Genomic DNA, 23512 nt, shown 5'->3' with positions numbered 1-23512 from the left:
TGAAATTTGCATAGAATAGGCATAGGTCTATTTTCCCTATATTCGACGTTCAGTTCATTAAAAGTGTAACTAGATGAGTTTCATGTGGCCTTTTGTTTATTAAAAAGTGCTATTCAATTATCTACTGTTTCAGTCGTCAATAAAAAATATACTGTTGACAATGACAATCATACAATGTATTTATGTTCCATGGATACATTTTCAGTCAATAGTTAAACAATGTAAAATTGTGACCTTTCAGTCAGTGCCAGCTCTAATACAGAACGTATTAGAACGTGGAGGAAACAATTAACAAGTACTGGTTTTGGTGAGTACTTCATGTAACTATTGGAAGACTTGCCAAGAGATGTTTGAAATTAAATTTCAGACAGAAAAACAATTTATCAATTATTCTACGATGTATTATATATAAAAGTATTTTTTAGAAGGATTTTGCTTTAATTCTCATATAAAATTGATGTATTTTTCTTTATTTTAAAAAATCTGATTAAAGTAAAGAAAAGAATGAAACTGTAGAACTCAGACAAAACTCGGGGCCTGTTTTTACTGGCATTCTTGGATCATGACCTTCTTCAGTGGGAATTAATGAAAATACTGTTATGTTAATCTCTCATCTAAATACGGATCCTTCACTCTCAAATGGAATTGTCACTCCTCGGAGGTAATATCTCCTTTTCCGGATGTAATTAGATTCCAAGATTAATACACCTATCGAGTTCACTATTGTACATGCAAAGGTGTCAAAAGTCTGAGCTAAATACATAAACATAATATTGACCTCCATGACAACAACAACATCAATAACAATAAAGTTGGAAAAGTGATCCCCAAATGTCGTATGCGTATTGCTGGAATTAAATAAAATATGCTGACGGTAAGTTTGTGGTAGTTACGGGGAGCATGACATTATGTTCACTGGATATCTGACTTCATATATATATATATATATACATATATAGATATACATTGATATAAATATATATATACATATATATAGATATACATAGATATACATATATATACATATAAATAGATATACATAGATATACATATATATATACAATGATAAATATATATCTATTCATAGATATACATATATATACACATACATAGATATACATAGATATACATATATATACACATACATAGATATACATAGATATACATATATATAGATACATAGATATACATAAATATACATATATATACATATACATAGATATACATATATATCCATATACATAGATATACATAGATATACATATATATACATATACAAAGATATACATAGATATACATATATATACATATACATAGATACACATATATATACATATACATAGATATACATAGATATACATATATATACATATACATAGATACACATATATATACATATACATAGATATACATAGATATACATATATATACATATAGATGGATATACATATATATACATATACATAGATATACATAGATATACATATATATACATATACATAGATACACATATATATACATATACATAGATATACATATATATACATATACATAGATATACATATATATACATATACAAAGATATAGATAGATATACATATACATACATATACATAGATATACATGCATATACATACATATACATATATATACATACATATACATATATATACATAGATACACATACAAATACATACATATACATACATATACATACATATACATAGATATACATACATATACATACTTATACATAGATCTACATAGATATCCATAGATTGCATACATATGCATACATATGCATACATATGCATACATATATATACATATGCATACATATACATACATATACATACACATACATACATATACATACATATACATACACATACATACATATACATACATATACATACATATACATAGATATACATAGATATCCATAGATTGCATACATATGCATACATATGCATACATATACATACATATGCATACATATACATACATATACATACACATACATACATATGCATACATATACATACATATACATACACATACATACATATACATACACATACTACATATACATACATATACACACATATACATACACATACATATACATAATTATACATACAGATGCATACATACACATACATATACATACATACACATACATATACATACACATACATATACATGCATACACATACATATACATACACATACATATACATACATACACATACACAGACATACACAGACATACACATACACAGACATACACATACATACACATACATACACAGACATACACATACATAGACATACACGGACAGATACATACACAGACAGATACATACACAGACATAGACATATATATATATATATATATATATATATATATATATATATATATATATATATATATATATATATATATATATATATATATATATATATTGTTGACTTTTGCCTGGATGTGAAAAAGTGCCCGGATTCCCGATACGACCACTGTAAACTTTGCACAGTGCAATTTACATATTTCAAGTTGTCAAATCGCTGTGATTTTGTTACTATATAGAAATGATACAAAATACACAAGAAAATCATTGACTTGAAACCCGGAGGGGAGAGTTCAACATTTAGCAACATTTGCAAGATAAATGTATACTGTTTTATTACTCTAAATTGAACATAATAGAGTTGATGCCCCTTCTGTTGTTTCTTTGTTTTTTTTGTGATGTTTGATTCTGAATTTTCACATATTAAGAGGGAGAGAGTGATTTATGCAGGTCTTTGTACAAATGTTTGAGACAAGCATTTTTCAACCTGGGGCCACAATCGTGATTATTAAATAGGTTATGTCCGCATAAAGAATGTAAAAGAGTAAACAAATTCCCCTAAAATACATATAGTTATATAGACAACATATAATAATAGTCCACATTCGGTTGGATTATCTTCTAAATAAAGATTTTTTTGTTGTTGTTGTTGTAGGGTTTAACGCCATTTTTCAGCACACGATAGGCTATACATGGCAGCCAGTATTAATGGTGGAGGAAGAACCCGGGAAAACCCCGAAAAGAACCACCGACCCACGAGAAGCTACTGGCAAGCTTTCTCACATACCCACATTGGCTGAATCCGAGACTCGAACCCACGCAGACAGAGGTGAGATGGCAGCGATCCGTAACGGAGAGCGCTTTAGACCACTCGGCCACTCGGGGCCCCCTAAATAAAGATAAAAAGAATCTTAAATTATCAATGTTGTATAACTTTAGTATTTACGTAACAATTCATTATATATATATATATATATATATATATATATATATATATATATATATATATATATATATATATATATATAGAGAGAGAGAGAGAGAGAGAGAGAGAGAGAGAGAGAGAGACAGACAGACAGACAGACAGAGAAAGAGAGAAACAGTTCTAATAATAATATTATTATATGTAATGCACATTTAAAAATAAATAAGAAAAATTATTATTAAAAAAAGTCACAAAAAGAAAGTAATATATTATATCTTGATATATTATTGACGAATGTTCAATATTTCATCACAACTCAATTTATGTAATGAAACACTATGGTGTGCATAATACTTATAATCAAGTATTTTATAAATAATCATAATATATTGAGAATTAATTTAAACATGCCCTTTCATTTTTAAAGAATTAGTATTTTTTTTTAAAATTATGATGTTACTTTATCCTTTCACTAATTAAATTATTCTGTCAATTAGAATAATATAAAAATATGCTTAACTAATTGTAAACAGGGGACATTATTTATAAAAAGAAAGAAGATTACTGAATGTCGTATAGTGTTTTTGAATTTAGACCGTTTGGATATACCGTATTAAGACGGTGAATCCAATAGGTTTCCTTTAGCAGACATTATATCTCAGAATCAGCTATAACAATAGGTTGAAATGAGAAATCTAGCAAAGTATTGGAACTCTTGTTAAAATTCACTTTTTACCCTACTGGGATGCCAGTATGGCCATATACAAGAGTGGCCACTTGCTAGGGGTACAAAATATTGCTTATAAACTATTGTGGTGCAATATTATATATCCTCTTAAAAACCCTAAAAAGAAATACTTGCTTACTTAAGAGCTAGATTCTCAAAAGGAAAGCACGCTAACCACGTGCAATGACTTCACCATTACACCGATTACTCATTGTTGCTGACATTTGGGCGGATAATGCCAAAGTGAGGATTTTTCTCCGATCCGAAACTGACAATTGCTACGTCTTTCTATTCCCCCATCACTGTTGTTGTGAATGTTTATGTGCTAGCTAATATTTTTTGAGCGCTTAGAGCTGCAAAATATATTCGCTGTACTAAGTCCACATTATCATTATTATAATTAAAATATGCCAGAAAATGAGCTTAGAGAGAATTCGTCCGAAAATGGTATGCATGTCTTCATTTGCATGTACTTATCGGTTGCACTTCTTTCTGCCACTTAGTTTAAGACCATATAGTCGTACTACAATCTCTCTCTCCCTCTCTCTCTCTCTCTCTCTCTCTCTCTCTCTCTCTCTCTCTCTCCTGGTTTGGAGAAATTTCTGCCTGACATTTTCTTAGACTACAAAATGCCTTCGTGTTAACACGAAGATTGAAAACTATTAGCAAAAAGAATGTACAGTCGATGAATTTTCGAGTCTTTATCACTCGATATCAGATGCATAATGCAGACGAGTATATACATAGAGCAACATAAAATGTTCAAAGAAATCGTTCCACCTGTGGGTTTGGGAATGTATAATAGAACCAATGCTTCCTCCTTCAAGTCGTAATAGCAGCTTGAACGCACGCAATCTTGTTAAAGTAGATAATCCATGCATTTGAGTGGCGGAGAGATCGATGTTTGCCACTCCGATGCAACACATTAGTTTGGTCTTAACTTGAGTTAGACATGTGGTCAGAAGTGCACGAACTGATCAAAGAAGATTCAGGGGCTATGCTAAAATGCATCCAATTTCACTGATTTACATACTTTAAAGAGGTCATATTAGTCTTTATAGCATCATAGTGTTGTTCTTGAAACCTTACAAAGAGCATAGTCTCTGGTAGCAGTGATAGTAAAGTTTCTTCTTTACTCGCGTATATCGTGCATCCATGACATAAGAAACGCAAGAAATGAGTCTAAATCTCTGTCCTTTTCTTGTGCTCTGAGTCGTGTGGGGAGATCAGGCGACAAGAAGTCTTACGTTATGACAACACCAATAAAAACTTCAACTAGTTCCGTGAGACCTGGTCTCAGTAGGAAAAGGGGCAATTCAATCAGCGACTCGGATGAGGAAACTCGTCCAAGTCCATGAAATTGGTCAGGATTTCTGATCACTGGACCCGGTCATCAGAACCCAAACTAATCCAGTTATCACTTTCTGTGATAGCTACTTCAGGGATGTAAGAAATGTACAAATAACATAGTTCGGGACAACTACTTGTAGAGTGTAGAAACAAAGGTTATTCTGACAATATGCTTTGCAAAGTGTGATTTGTGGTAATACTCACTAAGGTATTTCAACGCAAATATCTCAACTCTTCCTGAGGTTTTGATAGATCTAGATATTTTGATGGATGTGGTGAGATTGATATGCTCGAAAATCTCAGCTTTCAGAACGTGCCTCGAGTGAAACTAATCAGCATTCTCCTTAGCAGCAACTTGATCTTACAAACACTTGCAACATAAAGTTCAACTGCAGTACCTTGCCTACATCGATAAAAGCAGAGTTCATTAATATCCCTGTCAGTCTATTCGTGCTTAAATCTTTGCGATAATATAACTGCCAGACACAATGCCAACACAAAGATGGATGCAAAGAGAAACCAGTGTGTCACATGTACGAGTAGGATGATGGACCTGCACAGAGAAAATTTCTTGTTCGAGTTGCCAGACGTACCGGTAACATTTCTCCTACTTCAGAGACTAACCTAAGTGGAAACACAAAACACCCAGCTTGTGAAACAGGAGAAAAGCATACATTTTCCTCAGAACAGGTAATCGGTTGAAGCTACAACTTCGCTTATAATCATGCAACAACTACGTTGGCGAGGGTAAAGTGGAGAACAGTTCTTCCGTTATAATACATGCTCCCATAGAGATATTACATACCCAGAACGTCAATTAAATTCACATATTTAACATCACAAAAGTCTGTGCTAGCAGCCGCCATTCCATACATTAAAGCAGAACAATATCCTTAAAAAGTATAATTCCCAAAACCTCAAGAAGTAGAGCAGAGATGGAAATTAAACACGAGAGATTTGGAAACGTTTCATTACTTCTGCGAATCAAATCTGACAACTGATCTACTTGACAACGTAATGGATCCAATGAAATTTTCAAAGATTCTCTAAAACCTTTCTAGGAACACAATACCAAATCCTTCGACGATGCATAAATGTGTCAGCAAACCATGGTTTGATGCATTCAATGACGTCATAGAGAAAGGTTAAAGGACCTTGAACATTTTAATGTCAATACCCAACAACTTAATAAATACCATATATACCAAATTAAATACATGTACTCATATTATCATTGGAGACTTCAACAGGAAAATATGGAAATCATGTCTCTTTCTTTAACTCTCTCTCCTATATTTAACTGGTGAGTAATATGGTACAAAATGTAATAAAATGATTACATCCTTCCCAGAAATCTTAAATACATTGGCCCAAAATGTCTCAAAAGAAAAGTTTCCTCTAAACTTCTGAAATCAATCTATAATTTACTTCTATTTTCTGTATGAATAGCTTAAAGTACATCTTGCTGCTTACTTCAAATACTATATGCTGCAGCGTGGTGAATATCTGAAAACAAACAATTAAAATCAAGGACACAAAAAAATTTAACCATTGGAAGACACTTCAAGTCATTACTAAAAAATCTCTCTCGAGTGATAAAATATTCAGCCAATGAATTACAAGATTACCTAAATTTTATAAATCTAGATGATATAAGCTTATGTTACAAGTGTGATCAAAACCAGATCAGAAATATGACCCCCCACAGTGATAACAGGTTCAGCAAATAAGATGCATGATCACCTCATTAATATATACCTGTGTGTGAATCTCATTCATTATCAAACTTGCATGAGAACGTAAGATCGCAAGTATATATTCCATCTTTGATCAAAATAGGATCAAAAACATAGTCTGCAGTGTTGTTGGACAAGTGGGTAAAGGACATAGCTCAATTCAAAAAGCTTTCTTGGCCTTAATGTGACATGAGCTAAAATACTGGCATGCCCTGTTTAAACCGATATGAGACAATAATTTAGTGCTGCATCAATAACTCAGTGTGTCACTTCAGCCAGTAATGTCTCTTTGCTTATATGGATTCTGGATACATATGCCTCAAAATAGCTAACATATCTCCTGAAATTAATACACTCCGCTCTCTTATGAGGAGCAATAACGGAAAATACTTATGCTAAAAATATTTCAAGTGGAAAAGAAGAATTATTGGTGTGTCAGTAGTTTTACTAGTACGTTATTTATTTCCTTTATCTATTCACCTATGTACACTCACAAAGGTATTACGATAGACTGTCAGAAAAATGAGTGAGATAACTTGACATAATGATAGATAGATAGATATCAAGAATGCCTTACTTATTCCTCTTTGGAAAATGCAAAAATAAAATAAAGCAAAGTTGGTATATCTGAACCACTTTTATTTACTATGCTTTACAAGGGTATTTTACAAAGTGTTCATTTAATGAAGCATGTCAATGTACACTGTGACTAATGTACTAAAACGCTCATCTCAAAACATGGAAATATATCGAACTAGCAAATAAAATTTTCTAAATCAAATAGATAAATAAACAAATCTGTTATTAGCAAGTGTATTGATCAAATAATTACAGTACTTCTTCATTATAATGGTATCAATTATATCCATGGAGTGTATTACAGTACTCCCACATTATAAATGTATCCATGGAGTGTATAAGAGTACTCCCTCATTATCACAGTATCCATGAAGTGTATTACAATACTCCCTCATTATCACAGTGTCCATGGTAGCTACAGTGTGAATGACAGAACTCCCTCATTATAACAGTATCTATTTTATTCATGGAGTGTATTACAGTACTCCCTCACTGTAACAATATATATGGTATCCATGGAGTGTATTAAAGTACTCCCTCACCGTAACAGTATATATGGTATCCATGGTGTGAATTACAGTATTCCCTCATTATAACTCTATCCATGGTAGCCATGGAGTGTATTATAATACTCCCTCATTATCACAGTATCAGTGGTAGCCATATAGTGCATTACCTTATACTGAGACCACCTTATAATTAAATACATGTATATTAAGCTACTAATAATATTAAACTAAATCCATGTCAATACTCACCTTGTAAAATTAACTACATTTTAATGAAGTGCCTTATAATAAGAAGGTGCAGTAAAATTTATCAATTTATTATAATAATTAATCTTTTATCACAGCACTTGTGAAATTATCTCCGAAATTAACACTTCCTGTGTCAAAAAAGGACTCTTAAGAATGAGCGTTAAAATTCATACAGTATTCACAGCTATTCTATAATAAATCAACTAATTAACATCACGATGAATTTAATAATTTATGATTTACCACATTAATATTACCATATTTACCGTGTCACAGTAGGATTGCCAACTGCTTGTAATAAAAAAACTTCATTGATGAAGTAAACAGCACGATGAAATTATACTGTCACCAGTTTTTACAAGAATAAGAAACACAGGTCATAAACACATTAAAAAAAAATCATGGATTATGAACTCAAAATTTGTTAGAGAAGTATTATCATGTCCAGACAAAACCTCTTCCCAACAGGCACTGCAGTGAGAGTTATTGCCCTTTCTTGAGTGCTCTTACAAATCAATTTCATTAACAAAGAATATTATACAGAAAATATTTTATCATTGTATGCAAATCTATGCATAAAACACCAGTGTAATGTTTGTGGCTGGCAACAAAAAGGAATATTCCCTTGTTTTTAATATGGTATGAACCTCTAGGTCTTGGTAAACTATGCATTAAAAATACTGGGTTACTTCCCATTTAAACACATATATACATGAATACATATCACTACAAGGATACTTCACACTGCAGTTGAAACTAGTGCTGTAACAAGTATTCAAGTCCCCAAGTACAAACTGGGTACAGTTTTGTATGTCCAAGACTCAAGTCCCACATTTCAGACAAAAGCACTCAATACAAAGAGGAGACAATTCCTCCTGACAATTTGGAAGATGTACTACTTACGATTTTCTTCTAATACAAATTAAACATGCCTCATGGCATCCACTCAGGCGTGTATTCTTTTTTGTGTATATGAGAGGCCTATATTACAACAATGTTTTAGAGACAACGGTAGATACTTCTGCATGACCTATTTATAGTCAACTCATTTTGAAAGCTATACCTTGCATATCCTAATTAACTCTGTATCAATGTTTAGCTCAAAAATTAGACTTATCATGCCTTAATGTTTGCTTACTTTTCTGCCATTAAAACAACCAACCCATTTTCCTACATTAAATCAACTCAAAGTCATAGCACAGTAATATTTTTCATTAATTACTTTATCATTTAACTGAGCTCTGCACCATTTCCAAGCAATTTCCCCTTTCTGACACAGTATTCCCAAGGTATATTTTACTTAGATAGCCTTTAGGTGTTCTGACTTATGCAAGCCCTTATTTAATTCAGTCTGTTGAAACAGGAAGTGTTAAATTAGTTATCCAAATCATAAACATGTATGATAGCCTTCAAGGACTATTAATACACCTTTCAATTACAATGCATTACACATTCTCAGCCTGATCATTATTTACAAAAATACAACTCGACTAGCAAAAATAGTCTATTATTACATAAATACTTATACCATGAAAGAAATTCTCACTATGAAAAAGTCTTATATTTGACTTGTCCAAATATTCATCCCATTGTGGATTCAATTCATGTATTGTCACAATTAATGAACGTGCTCAAAAGTATGCAAATTTTTCATACCAGAAATGATAACATTTAAAGAACTGATATAAAAAATAAAGATTATATTAAAATTCTTATACTTCTTTAAATATATGCATTCAACCTAATTTGCATGTATACACATCAATACAAAATATTTTATCACAATTGAGTCAGGTGCTCTAAAGTAGGAGGGTTTCTAAACATTGTAGCTCCATGAGTTTACTTGTTAAAACACATAAAAAAGATCAAAATTAAATCTATGTATTACAACCAACCCCAACAAAAAATGTACAAATGTGACAGTAAAATGACGGGAACAGTTTTTGTTCCAGTACAAATGCATTATATCATATATCTGCCTAAAAATATTCATTTTATTGAAAAGAATAATTTTTGACAGTACACTATACAAATGATTAAAAACATGTCCATATCAAAGCACAAGGTATCATATATAATTAATATAAAAAAAAATTTTAATGTTGAGACAGAATATTTCATTCAAGATATGGAGGGATAGGTAGTACATATTTCAAATATTTTTGCAATCAATTCAATTGTTACATTTTTTTTTAAATCTTACTCTCTAATCTTTATTACAAAAAAATCAGTTTTGAAATTCTGTGTGAACAGTGGCCAATAAAATATCCTTTGTCTTTTGCCTTGTAAGAAAAATATATTTGCATTGCTTTGTCATAACAGTGGACCACCGTGTTCAAATAGGACTTACTGAAGTGAATCAGTCGTAGCCTAATTCAAACAATTATCCTTGCTGGCAAAACTGAGGAAAGAAATAATTTTACAAATGTGTGCCAACATTTCAAAAAATAATAAACCAAACATGTCTTTCTTTAGAGACTATGTAATGAGGGAAAACATTTGATTTAAAATATATTTAAATTATGACAGATATGATGTAACATAGCATGTCGTACAAAAATACTGTTAAAATAGACCTTACTGTTTACAGAAAGATGTATTTCATTTCATTTACACACAGGATGTATACAATTTCCAAAAGTCTTAAGCAAACACATAAAGTTGTATAATTTGTTAAAAATCGACTCGACAGGTCAGATAATGTAAGGGTATCTTATACTAAGGAAATAATATCAATCATTTGGCCACATGCATAATGAAGACACGATATTGATAAGTGAATTATCATTTAATTAGTATTCAAACAATATGTGTTGAGATCATCAAATTAGCATTGTATATTTCTTACAACTCATTTTAATACAATAAATTCATAAAACGTGTTGGTTACAATTTGAATAATGTCAATCAGTTTCTGGGATAATCTGACTAACAGGATCATACTAGTAAAATGATTTTCATAAAACTGATTGGTTACAATCTGAATATCATTGGTCTGGCTTCTGGGATAATTTGATTAATGAATTTTATTGTTGTTTTTCATAAACTAGTGCCTGCCAGAATTCAGTGCAAGGTACTTCTTGATTCCATTCTGAATGGATTCAGATACAGTATTTCCAGGCTTAATTGTCAATGTGGCTATTGTTGAATTTTCTGTTAACAAGGACAGCAGTGCCTTACCACCTCTATCACTCATACCTACATGTTCTAACTCAAGAGATGTAAGAGTCGTGTTCTGTCTCAACCCATCAGCAATTTTTTGGATACCATCATCTCCTACTGGATTGTTACCTAAGTTCAACTTTTTCAAGGTCGAATTTGTTTCAAGGGCTCGCCCCAGTCGGCTCCATCCAGCCAAACTTATTGCTGTATTTTGATTCAAATTTAACTCTTCAACACCTCCTTCCTTCTCTAGCATGTTAGCTATGGCTTCAATGCCTACATCTGTCATTCCAGTTTTTCCCAGATCAAGAGTCTTCAATTTAATTTCCGGTCCTTTTCGTTTTGATGCTTGTTTAGCACGTTCTTCAGACGGAGTCACATACCCACTTGGTTCAATCCACATTTCCTCTTCTGTCAAGGTTCGACTCAGTGTTAGCCTACCCTTTGTGGAGGTATCAGCAATCATTCCATCAGCCAGTTTCTTGCAGCCATCATCTCCAAGAGGGTTGCTTTGGAGCCTGAAACACAGAAGTAAATGGCATCCAATATCTGATTTTATAATTTGATAAGGCCCAAAATCAAATTGAATTTTGAATTGTTTTAATCATGAACATTTAACAATGTGAACACAGTTTGGAAAACCAAGTACCTAATATATTAATTCAGATTCAATTAAACACCTCCATTTGAAGACTTTATTTACAATGACTAATAACTGATTAATTAATAATTAATTAAGTGATAAATAATTGTGTACATAAAAGCTTACTTCTAGACCCCGCAATGCAGAGTTTAAATCTGAAAAATAAACATATTATTAGTTTCTTAAATTGATGACCTTGCTTCCGAACAAAGAATTTCAAGCCTCACTTCAGGAAGAGAATTACACCTTTTCCTCGATAACTAGTGCACCAAGGAAACCAAAACCACAGACTACAACGTGAAGGAGAATGTTACTGAGGGACCTCTGAAAACTGAAGATGGTTTGCCATCCTGGCTAGAAATAGAGAAGACCACTGAAGTGGGGTAGTGACACTTGTAATGGCTGAATACTCAGTCCATAATTGTACTGGGAATGGGTGTCAATAAACAAGCTTTTTCCCATTAAAGTGTTTGGCATAAATTACCTTAATTTTCAAGATAACCAATCCCTAAAAGGTCGTGACAAACATTACCCCGAAAAGGTTTCAACACATCAGACACATATTCCTTGCTGTGTATCTGGAAAACATCGTGTATTATGCCACTGATTTTTGCACAGCAAAACAAGATTTCTATTTGTTCAAAGTATACATTTAATTCATGCAAAAAGTGTCAATGTGGCAACTTGATGTTTAAAAATTGTTTTATTAGTAAAATACTGACACCATCTTTGATGAAACTTCTGCTCATCCATGAGAGACTCTCTGAATGCCAACTCAGTAATGTTAAATTCACTATAAACTTTGGAACTCCCTTATCCATTATAAAATGTATCCATCAAACAAACATTTGAATTCTTTGGGTACTCCTTTCATTTGGTTGCCTTGCTATCTTTGATCACATTTGTGAAAGACTAGGATAATTAAAGGTAGTTTAGTAACTGACAAAATAATATTTAAATTTGATTGGTCAAATGAAATGAATTGACCTGGCAAACAAGCATGACCATTAGCTTTTATACAGGCGGGATATGCATGCCTTTTAATTTTATTTATTTCATTCAATTTATTTGATTTGATACAAAGGACAAAATTAGCATGATAATACAAAGCAGGCCTGCTTTCAAACGAGTTTAACAATCCAACAAATATGTCTACAAACTGGAGATCAAAACATAGTAGGTAATTAATCATACTTTCACTGAAATGCCTGAAAACATAGCTGTGATGCTAGATTGACATTTTTCTTGTTGGAGTACAAGACAGCATATTGTGTTTATGATGACTACACTAAAAATGAATTAAAATATAAAATACAAATTTCACTTGACGAAACTAATTTCATTGCTATTTGCTTATTAAAGTGCTGCCACCAGTATGCATTAGTAACATTTTCAATTTTATAAAAGACTGTTATTTACAGTGTACTGTGAATTAATTTTTGTAAAGACAACAAAATACAGGACTTCTTATTATAAGCTGAGAATTTCATTATGTTGATTTAAATGTCTTGATACAAACCTCGGTTTTCAATGATAAAATAAGCAACATATCAAGGTTTTGTTTCCCAATTTTAATCATGATTTTCTTCATGCTTGACAAATAAAGGTCAATTCTTTTAGAATTTTCTATTAAAAAAGACAAGAGATCCATACATACCCCAGTGTTATAAGTGGTTACATGAGTTATCCAGGTACGAATTATCAACAGATTGGTGTATGAAAAATGATAGGGTAACTATATATATTAATAAGTCTTATCTATGAGACAACTCTGTTGTTGTTGTTGTTGTTGTTATAGGGTTTAATGCCATTTTTCAGCACAAGATAGGCTATATATGGCGGCCAGTATTAATGGTGGAGGAAGAACCCAGGAAAACCCCGGAAAGAACCACCGACCCACGAAAAGCTACCGGCAAGCTTTCTCACATATCCACATTGACCAAGCCCGAGACTCGAACCCACGCAGACAGAGGTGAGATGGCAGTGATCCGTGACGGAGAGCGCTTTAGACCACTCGGCCACTTGGGGCCTCTGAGACAACTCTGTGTGTGTGTGTGTGTGTGTGTGTGTGTGTGTGTTTGAGAGAGAGAGAGAGAGACAGGGACAGAGAGCACTTACAGGACAGTTTTCACAGATGGTTTTGTTCGAAGTATTTCAAGGAGAGCAGGCATGGATGCCTCTCCCAGATTGTTCTTCATGAAGTTGAGTAACTGAAAGAAGGATATGTTCATGTGAAACATTAATAATCCACAAATTTACATTAGAAATACATTACATTAAATTGCCTGTTTATGAAGTTTACTGAACAAAATGCACATAAGCTAATGTCTTGAAATCTGGCTCAAGATCGATTGATTTCGAATTTTAAGACAGTGCGTTTCCCGGTCCAATTTTTATGTAAAAACTCCTTCTGAAAGAATTGTATGGTCCATCACAAACAATTTTCATACTACTTATTCTAGTAAACTCACATCTTGCATTTTCAATGTATGCAACTACTTATGCTAAACCTTTGCTTCCATGGTAAAACAAAACTTGCATATAGAAAATTAGACATATCAAGGAGCATCTCTGCTTTTGGGTTAATTGACTTGTTTTAGGTTAATTGACTTGTCTTCTGGGTTACTTGACTTGTTTTTGGATAACTGACATAGTGTTTTAATGAGAAAAGAATGGTGACATACCTCTGGTCTGCATGCAGACACCTTTAAGCCAAGAGCTATCCTTTGGAAACTGTCATCTGATAATCCAGCATTGTGTACCACTAGAGAATGAAGCTCACCTTCCTCTGATATGTAATTAGCCAGCTCAGCAACCTGAGTAAAATAATAACAAATCTTACCATACCAAATAGCAAAGTGCATTTCAAAATAATTACAATCTTATAATAACATGTAATAAATATGAATTGTAAAATAACATAGAGCAAACTATATTGCAAAATAATAACATTCTTATTAAACCATGCAATAAATAAGTATTGTATAATGCCATAGAGCAAACTATATTGTAAAATAATAACAATCTTATATCATATAGCAAACTATATTGTAAAATAATAACAATCTTATATCATATAGCAAACTATATTGTAAAATAATAACAATCTTATATCATATAGCAAACTATATTGTAAAATAATAATCTTATATCATATAGCAAACTATATTGTAAAATAATAAAAATCTTATATCATATAGCAAACTATATTGTAAAATAATAACAATCTTATATCATATAGCAAACTATATTGTAAAATAATAACAATCTTATATCATATAGCAAACTATATTGTAAAATAACAATCTTATAATACAATATAGCAAGCTATATTGCTCACTCTAGATAAATCAGAATATGACAGTTAGTGAAGTTACCTGTGCTATAAATAGGAAGTCTTTTAATGACGGACATTCTAATAAGACTATCAACAACATAAATGTACAATTGACACCATTTTCATTTGGTACTAACCAGATATCATATGAATTTGGTTAAAAGTCCATGTCAATATATTTCTCTATTCAGGAGGAGTTGTGATAACAAGAATTTCAACATGACCACCATGGTGGTCATGTGCGATGTTAGATAGCACCATTTTTCATTCAGGATCTAGCAGACACTGTAAAACTTTTTCTGGTGAAAGCCACATGTCGATAAAACTTTCTATTTAACAGGAGTAGTGATAACAAGATTTTCAAGATGGTTGCAATGGTGACCATAGTGGATGTCAGATCTGCACTATTTTCATTTAGGACCAACTAGACATAAGAAGTCTTTTGGATGAATCCCCATCTTAATATGAGCATCCATCCAGAAGTAGTAGTAATAACACAAGCTTGAAGATGATTGTTTTGGTGCCCATGCTGGAAGCAAAATCAGCAGTTACTGTAGTTTATCTCCACAGTAACCTCATTTACTAGTTTACACAAAATCTTCTCTCTAAATCTGTAAACATTTTTAATGTAACACATATACTCATAAATCAGGATCAACAACAAATAACCTATACTTATCTGCCATTGACAAATGCACTGGCAGATCAAGGTCTGTGTTGTTTGTTTTATTGATTAATCCTAAGAAAAACTGCATAGACCCAGATCTTCCAGTGCATTATGCTGTTGGTTCCAACTTATGGGTATATATGGTACATCTTGCCCTCTTTATGAGGATATATAGTACATCTTGCCCTCTTTATGGGTATTTATGGTACATCTTGCCCTCTTTATGGGTATTTATGGTACATCTTGCCCTCTTTATGAGCATATATAGTACATCTTGCCCTCTTTATGGGTATTTATGGTATCTCTTGCCCTCTTTATGGGTATTTATGGTATCTCTTGCCCTCTTTATGGGTATTTATGGTACATCTTGCCCTCTTTATGGGTATATATGGTACATCTTGCCCTCTTTATGGGTATATATGGTATCTCTTGCCCTCTTTATGTGTATTTATGGTATCTCTTGCCCTCTTTATTGTTATATATGGTACATCTTGCCCTTTTTATGGGTATTTATGGTATCTCTTGCCCTCTTTATGGGTATTTATGGTACATCTTGCCCTCTTTATTGGTGTATATGGTACATCTTGCCCTCTTTATGGGTGTATATGGTACATCTTGCCCTCTTTATGGGTGTATATGGTACATCTTGCCCTCTTTATGGGTATTTATGGTATCTCTTGCCCTCTTTATGGGTATTTATGGTATCTCTTGCCCTCTTTATGGGTATTTATGGTACATCTTGTTCTCTTTATGGGTGTATATGGTACATCTTGCCCTCTTTATGGGTATATATGGTACATCTTGCCCTCTTTATGGGTATTTATGGTATCTCTTGCCCTCTTTATGGGTATTTATGGTACATCTTGCCCTCTTTATGGGTATTTATGGTATCTCTTGCCCTCTTTATGGGTATTTATGGTACATCTTGCCCTCTTTATGGGTGTATATGGTACATCTTGCCCTCTTTATGGGTGTATATGGTACATCTTACCCTCTTTATGGGTATTTATGGTATATCTTGCCCTCTTTATGGGTATTTATGGTATCTCTTGCCCTCTTTATGGGTATTTATGGTACATCTTGCTCTCTTTATGGGTGTATATGGTACATCTTGCCCTCTTTATGGGTATATATGGTACATCTTGCCCTCTTTATGAGTATTTATGGTATCTCTTGCCCTCTTTATGGGTATTTATGGTACATCTTGCCCTCTTTATGAGCATATATAGTACATCTTGCCCTCTTTATGGGTATTTATGGTATCTCTTGCCCTCTTTATGGGTGCATATGGTACATCTTGCCCTCTTTATGGGTATATATGGTATCTCTTGCCCTCTTTATGGGTATTTATGGTATCTCTTGCCCTCTTTATGGGTATATATGGTACATCTTGCCCTTTTTATGGGCATTTATGGTATCTCTTGCCCTCTTTATGGATATTTATGGTACATCTTGCCCTCTTTATGGGTGTATATGGTACATCTTGCCCTCTTTATGGGTGTATATGGTACATCTTGCCCTCTTTATGGGTATATACGGTACATCTTGCCCTCTTTATGGGTGTATATGGTACATCTTGCCCTCTTTATGAGTATTTATGGTATATCTTGCCCTCTTTATGCTTAGTGTACAAAATGAAAGCCATTTTGTTTTCAAAATATGCTCTGTAGCAAAGAATTTGAGAAAAATAATTGCTCATTATACATCATTGTTTGAGAAAAATTTCCATCTGGATCAAAATTCTGACTCGGCAAAATTCTTATTCTTGACTTGAATTCTCCTACACGATGCATACGAAGAAATATGTAAATTTTGACCAGGCCAATAAAATTCATACTTAGGCCCAAAAACTTAAAGCGCAGATCAATAGAAAAGTGATCTATATAACATTTCTTAAGAATCATCAGGATTTTCTGCAGTTCGTTTTTAGCATTAGCATACTTGGTAACAAATAATTTATAAATAGTAACAAGGCAGCATTCAAGTTAATCATAATTTGCAAAGAATGGTGCCAATTTGTAAAATCTCCATCCTACATAAAATATTCTGTAGTAAAAATTTAATAATCATTGTACGGACAAACTGAAAACAAAGTATGTAATTATCAATTTGGATGCTAATCATGACCAGAAGATTCGTAAGATGTCCAAGCATGAAAAGATGTCGAAGTACAACAGGATGTCCAAGATCGATAATATGTCCAAGTACAACAGGATGTCCAAGACTGATAATATGTCCAAGTACAACAGGATGTCCAAGCATGATAATATGTCCAAGTACAGCAGGATGTCCAAGCATGATAAGATTTCAAAGTACAACAGGATGTCGAAGCATGAGAATATCTCCAAGCACAACAGGATGTCCAAGCACGAAAAGATGTCAAAGTACAACAGGATGTCCAAGCATGAAAAGATGTCCAAGTATAACATGATGTCCAAGCATGATAAAATGTCCAAGTATAACATGATGTCCAAGCATGATAAAATGTCAAAGTACAATAGGATGTCCAAGCATGATAAGATATTAAAGTACAACATGATGTCCAAGCATGATAAGATGTCAAAGTACAACAGGATGACCTAGCATGAAAAGATGTCAAAGTACAACAGGATGTCCAAGCATGATAAGATGTCCAAGTACAACAGGATGTCCAAGCATGATAATACTTCAAAGTACAACATGATGTCCAAGCATGATAAGATGTTCAAGTATAACAGGATGTCCAAGCATGATAAGATGTTCAAGTACAACAGGATGTCCAAGCATGATAATATGTCCAAGTACAACAGGATGTCCAAGCATGATAAGATCTCAAAGTACAACAGGATGTCCAAGCATGATAAGATGTCCAAGTACAACAGGATGTCCAAGCATGATAATACTTCAAAGTACAACATGATGTCCAAGCATGATAAGATGTTCAAGTATAACAGGATGTCCAAGCATGATAAGATGTCCAATTACAACAGGATGTCCAAGCATGATAATATGTCCAAGTACAACAGGATGTCCAAGCATGATAAGATGTCAAAGTACAACAGGATGTCCAAGCATGATAAGATGTCAAAGTACAACAGGATGTCCAAGCATGATAAGATATCAAAGTACAACAGGATGTCCAAGCATGATAAGATGTTCAAGTACAACAGGATGTCCAAGCATGATAAGATGTTCAAGTACAACAGGATGGCCAAGCATGATAAGATATCAAAGTACAACAGGATGTCCAAGCATGATAATATGTCCAAGTACAACAGGATGGCCAAGCATGATAAGATGTCAAAGTACAACAGGATGTCCAAGCATGATAAGATTTCAAAGTACAACAGGATGGCCAAGCATGATAATATGTCCAAGTACAACAGGATGGCCAAGCATGATAAGATGTCAAAGTACAACAGGATGTCCAAGCATGATAAGATTTCAAAGTACAACAGGATGGCCAAGCATGATAAGATATCAAAGTACAACAGGATGTCCAAGCATGATAATATGTCCATGTACAACAGGATGTCCAAGCATGATAAGATGTCCAAGTACAACAGGATGGCCAAGCACGAAAAGATGTCAAAGTACAACAGGATGTCCAAGACTGATAAGATGTCAAAGTACAACAGGGTGGCCAAGCATGATACAATGTCAAAGTACAACAGGATGTCCAAGCATGATAATATGTCCAAGTACAACAGGATTTCCAAGCATGATAAGATATCAAAGTACAACAGGATGTCCAAGCATGATAAGATGTCAAAGTACAACAGGATGTCCAAGCATGATAATATGTCCAAGTACAACAGGATGGCCAAGCATGATAAGATGTCAAAGTACAACAGGATGTCCAAGCATGATAAGATTTCAAAGTACAACAGGATGGCCAAGCATGACAAGATGTCAAAGTACAACAGGATGTCCAAGCATGATAAGATTTCAAAGTACAACAGGATGGCCAAGCATGATAATATGTCCAAGTACAACAGGATGGCCAAGCATGATAAGATGTCAAAGTACAACAGGATGGCCAAGCACGAAAAGATGTCAAAGTACAACAGGATGTCCAAGACTGATGAGATGTCAAAGTACAACAGGATGTCCAAGCATGATAAGATGTCAAAGTACAACAGGATGTCCAAGCATGATAAGATGTCCAAGTACAACAGGATGGCCAAGCACGAAAAGATGTCAAAGTACAACAGGATGTCCAAGACTGATAAGATGTCAAAGTACAACAGGATGTCCAAGCATGATAAGATGTCAAAGTACAACAGGATGTCCAAGCATGATAAGATGTCCAAGTACAACAGGATTTCCAAGCATGATAAGATATCAAAGTACAACAGGGTGGCCAAGCATGATACAATGTCAAAGTACAACAGGATGACCTAGCATGAAAAGATGTCAAAGTACAACAGGATGTCCAAGCATGAAAAGATGTCCAAGTATAACATGATGTCCAAGCATGACAAGATGTCAAAGTACAACATGATGTCCAAGCATGATAAAATGTCAAAGTACAACAGGATGTCCAAGCATGAAAAGATGTCCAAGTACAACAGGATGTCCAAGCATGATAAGATGTCAAAGTACAACAGGATGTCCAAGCATGATAAGATGTCAAAGTACAACAGGATGTCCAAGCATGATAAAATGTCAAAGTACAACAGGAATTCCAAGCATGATAATATGTCCAAGTACAACAGGATGTCCAAGCATGATAAGATGTCAAAGTACAACAGGATGTTCAAGCATGAAAAGATGTCCAAGTACAACAGGATGTCCAAGCATGATAAGATGTCAAAGTACAACAGGATGTCCAAGCATGAAAAGATGTCCAAGTACAACAGGATGTCCAAGCATGATAAGATGTCAAAGTACAACATGATGTCCAAGCATGATAAAATGTCAAAGTACAACAGGAATTCCAAGCATGATAAGATGTCAAAGTAGAACAGGATGACCAAGCATGAAGAGATGTCAAAGGACAACAGGATGGCCAAGCATGATAAGATGTCCAATTACAACAGGATGACCAAGCATGAAAAGATTTCAAAGTACAACAGGATTTCCAAGCATGATAAGATGTTCAAGTACAACAGGATGTCCAAGCATGATAAGATTTCAAAGTACAACAGGATGTCCAAGCATGATAAGATGTCAAAGTACAACAGGATGTCCAAGCATGAAAAGATGTCCAAGTACAACAGGATGTCCAAGCATGATAAGATGTCAAAGTACAACAGGATGTCCAAGCATGATAAAATGTCAAAGTACAACAGGAATTCCAAGCATGATAAGATGTCAAAGGACAACAGGATGTCCAAGCATGAAAAGATGTCCAAGTACAACAGGATGTCCAAGCATGATAAGATGTCAAAGTACAACAGGATTTCCAAGCATGATAAGATGTCCAAGTACAACAGGATGTCCAAGCATGAAAAGATGTCCAAGTACAACAGGATGTCCAAGCATGAAAAGATGTCAAAGTACAACAGGATTTCCAAGCATGATAAGATGTTCAAGTACAACAGGATGTCCAAGCATGATAAGATTTCAAAGTACAACAGGATGTCCAAGCATGATAAGATGTCAAAGTACAACAGGATGTCCAAGCATGAAAAGATGTCCAAGTACAACAGGATGTCCAAGCATGATAAGATGTCAAAGTACAACAGGATGTCCAAGCATGATAAAATGTCAAAGTACAACAGGAATTCCAAGCATGATAAGATTTCAAAGTACAACAGGATGTCCAAGCATGATAAGATGTCAAAGTACAACAGGATGTCCAAGCATGAAAAGATGTCCAAGTACAACAGGATGTCCAAGCATGATAAGATGTCAAAGTACAACAGGATGTCCAAGCATGATAAAATGTCAAAGTACAACAGGAATTCCAAGCATGATAAGATGTCAAAGGACAACAGGATGTCCAAGCATGAAAAGATGTCCAAGTACAACAGGATGTCCAAGCATGATAAGATGTCAAAGTACAACAGGATGTCCAAGCATGATAAAATGTCAAAGTACAACAGGAATTCCAAGCATGATAAGATGTCAAAGGACAACAGGATGTCCAAGCATGAAAAGATGTCCAAGTACAACAGGATGTCCAAGCATGAAAAGATGTCCAAGTACAACAGGATGTCCAAGCATGAAAAGATGTCAAAGTACAACAGGATTTCCAAGCATGATAAGATGTTCAAGTACAACAGGATGTCCAAGCATGATAAGATTTCAAAGTACAACAGGATGTCCAAGCATGATAAGATGTCAAAGTACAACAGGATGTCCAAGCATGAAAAGATGTCCAAGTACAACAGGATGTCCAAGCATGATAAGATGTCAAAGTACAACAGGATGTCCAAGCATGATAAAATGTCAAAGTACAACAGGAATTCCAAGCATGATAAGATGTCAAAGGACAACAGGATGTCCAAGCATGAAAAGATGTCAAAGGACAACAGGATGTCCAAGCATGAAAAGATGTCCAAGTACAACAGGATGCCCAAGCATGATAAGATGTCAAAGGACAACAGGATGTCCAAGCATGATAAGATGTCAAAGGACAACAGGATGTCCAAGCATGATAAGATGTCAAAGTACAACAGGATGTCCAAGCATGAAAAGATGTCCAAGGACAACAGGATGTCCAAGCATGAAAAGATGTCCAAGTACAACAGGATGCCCAAGCATGAAAAGATGTCAAAGGACAACAGGATGTCCAAGCATGATAAGATGTTCAAGTACAACAGGATGCCCAAGCATGATAAGATGTCCATGTACAACAGGATGTCCAAGCATGAAAAGATGTCCAAGTACAACAGGATGCCCAAGCATGAAAAGATGTCAAAGGACAACAGGATGTCCAAGCATGATAAGATGTTCAAGTACAACAGGATGCCCAAGCATGATAATATGTCCATGTACAACAGGATGTCCAAGCATGAAAAGATGTCCAAGTACAACAGGATGTCCAAGCATGATAAGATGTCAAAGTACAACAGGATGTCCAAGCATGATAAGATGTCAAAGTACAACAGGATGTCCAAGCATGATAAGATGTTCAAGACTGATCTCTTTAACAGTAATAAAATAAACCTGGAACTTTCTGGACCCACCTGCCCTGAACTAAGGAGAATGCTGCTAAGGTTTACATTAGCCCCTTGTTTCAAAAGCAATGGCATGAGGCTCCCTGTAACTAACTGAGACTTCCCTGAAGACAGACCTTTGGCTGCGCCATGTGGATCTTGGCCTGGAAAAAATATTATACATGCAATCAAGAT

At 34.0% G+C, this 23512-nt stretch overlaps 1 protein-coding gene across 1 annotated transcript in view; it reads right to left on the bottom strand.

Annotated features, from left to right (window-relative positions):
- Window positions 1–7704: 7704 nt before the first annotated feature.
- The window catches only part of LOC149783690 (uncharacterized), a 43392-nt gene continuing 27584 nt past the window's right edge, over window positions 7705–23512 (bottom strand). Inside the window, exons 5-8 of the mRNA XM_089932891.1 lie at window positions 23348–23481; window positions 14913–15044; window positions 14347–14438; window positions 7705–12103 (exon numbers count right to left, since the gene is read on the bottom strand). Of these exons, the coding sequence (XP_089789017.1) occupies window positions 11470–12103; window positions 14347–14438; window positions 14913–15044; window positions 23348–23481 (992 nt within the window). The 3' untranslated portion in view covers window positions 7705–11469. The remainder of the gene's footprint in view (window positions 12104–14346; window positions 14439–14912; window positions 15045–23347; window positions 23482–23512) is intronic.

The sequence above is a fragment of the Sinohyriopsis cumingii genome, chromosome 14 (genome assembly GCF_028554795.1).
Source record: "Sinohyriopsis cumingii isolate HCF-2022 chromosome 14, ASM2855479v2, whole genome shotgun sequence".
Classification (NCBI taxonomy): domain Eukaryota; kingdom Metazoa; phylum Mollusca; class Bivalvia; order Unionida; family Unionidae; genus Sinohyriopsis; species Sinohyriopsis cumingii.
This window is presented reverse-complemented; position numbering and strand designations above follow the sequence as displayed.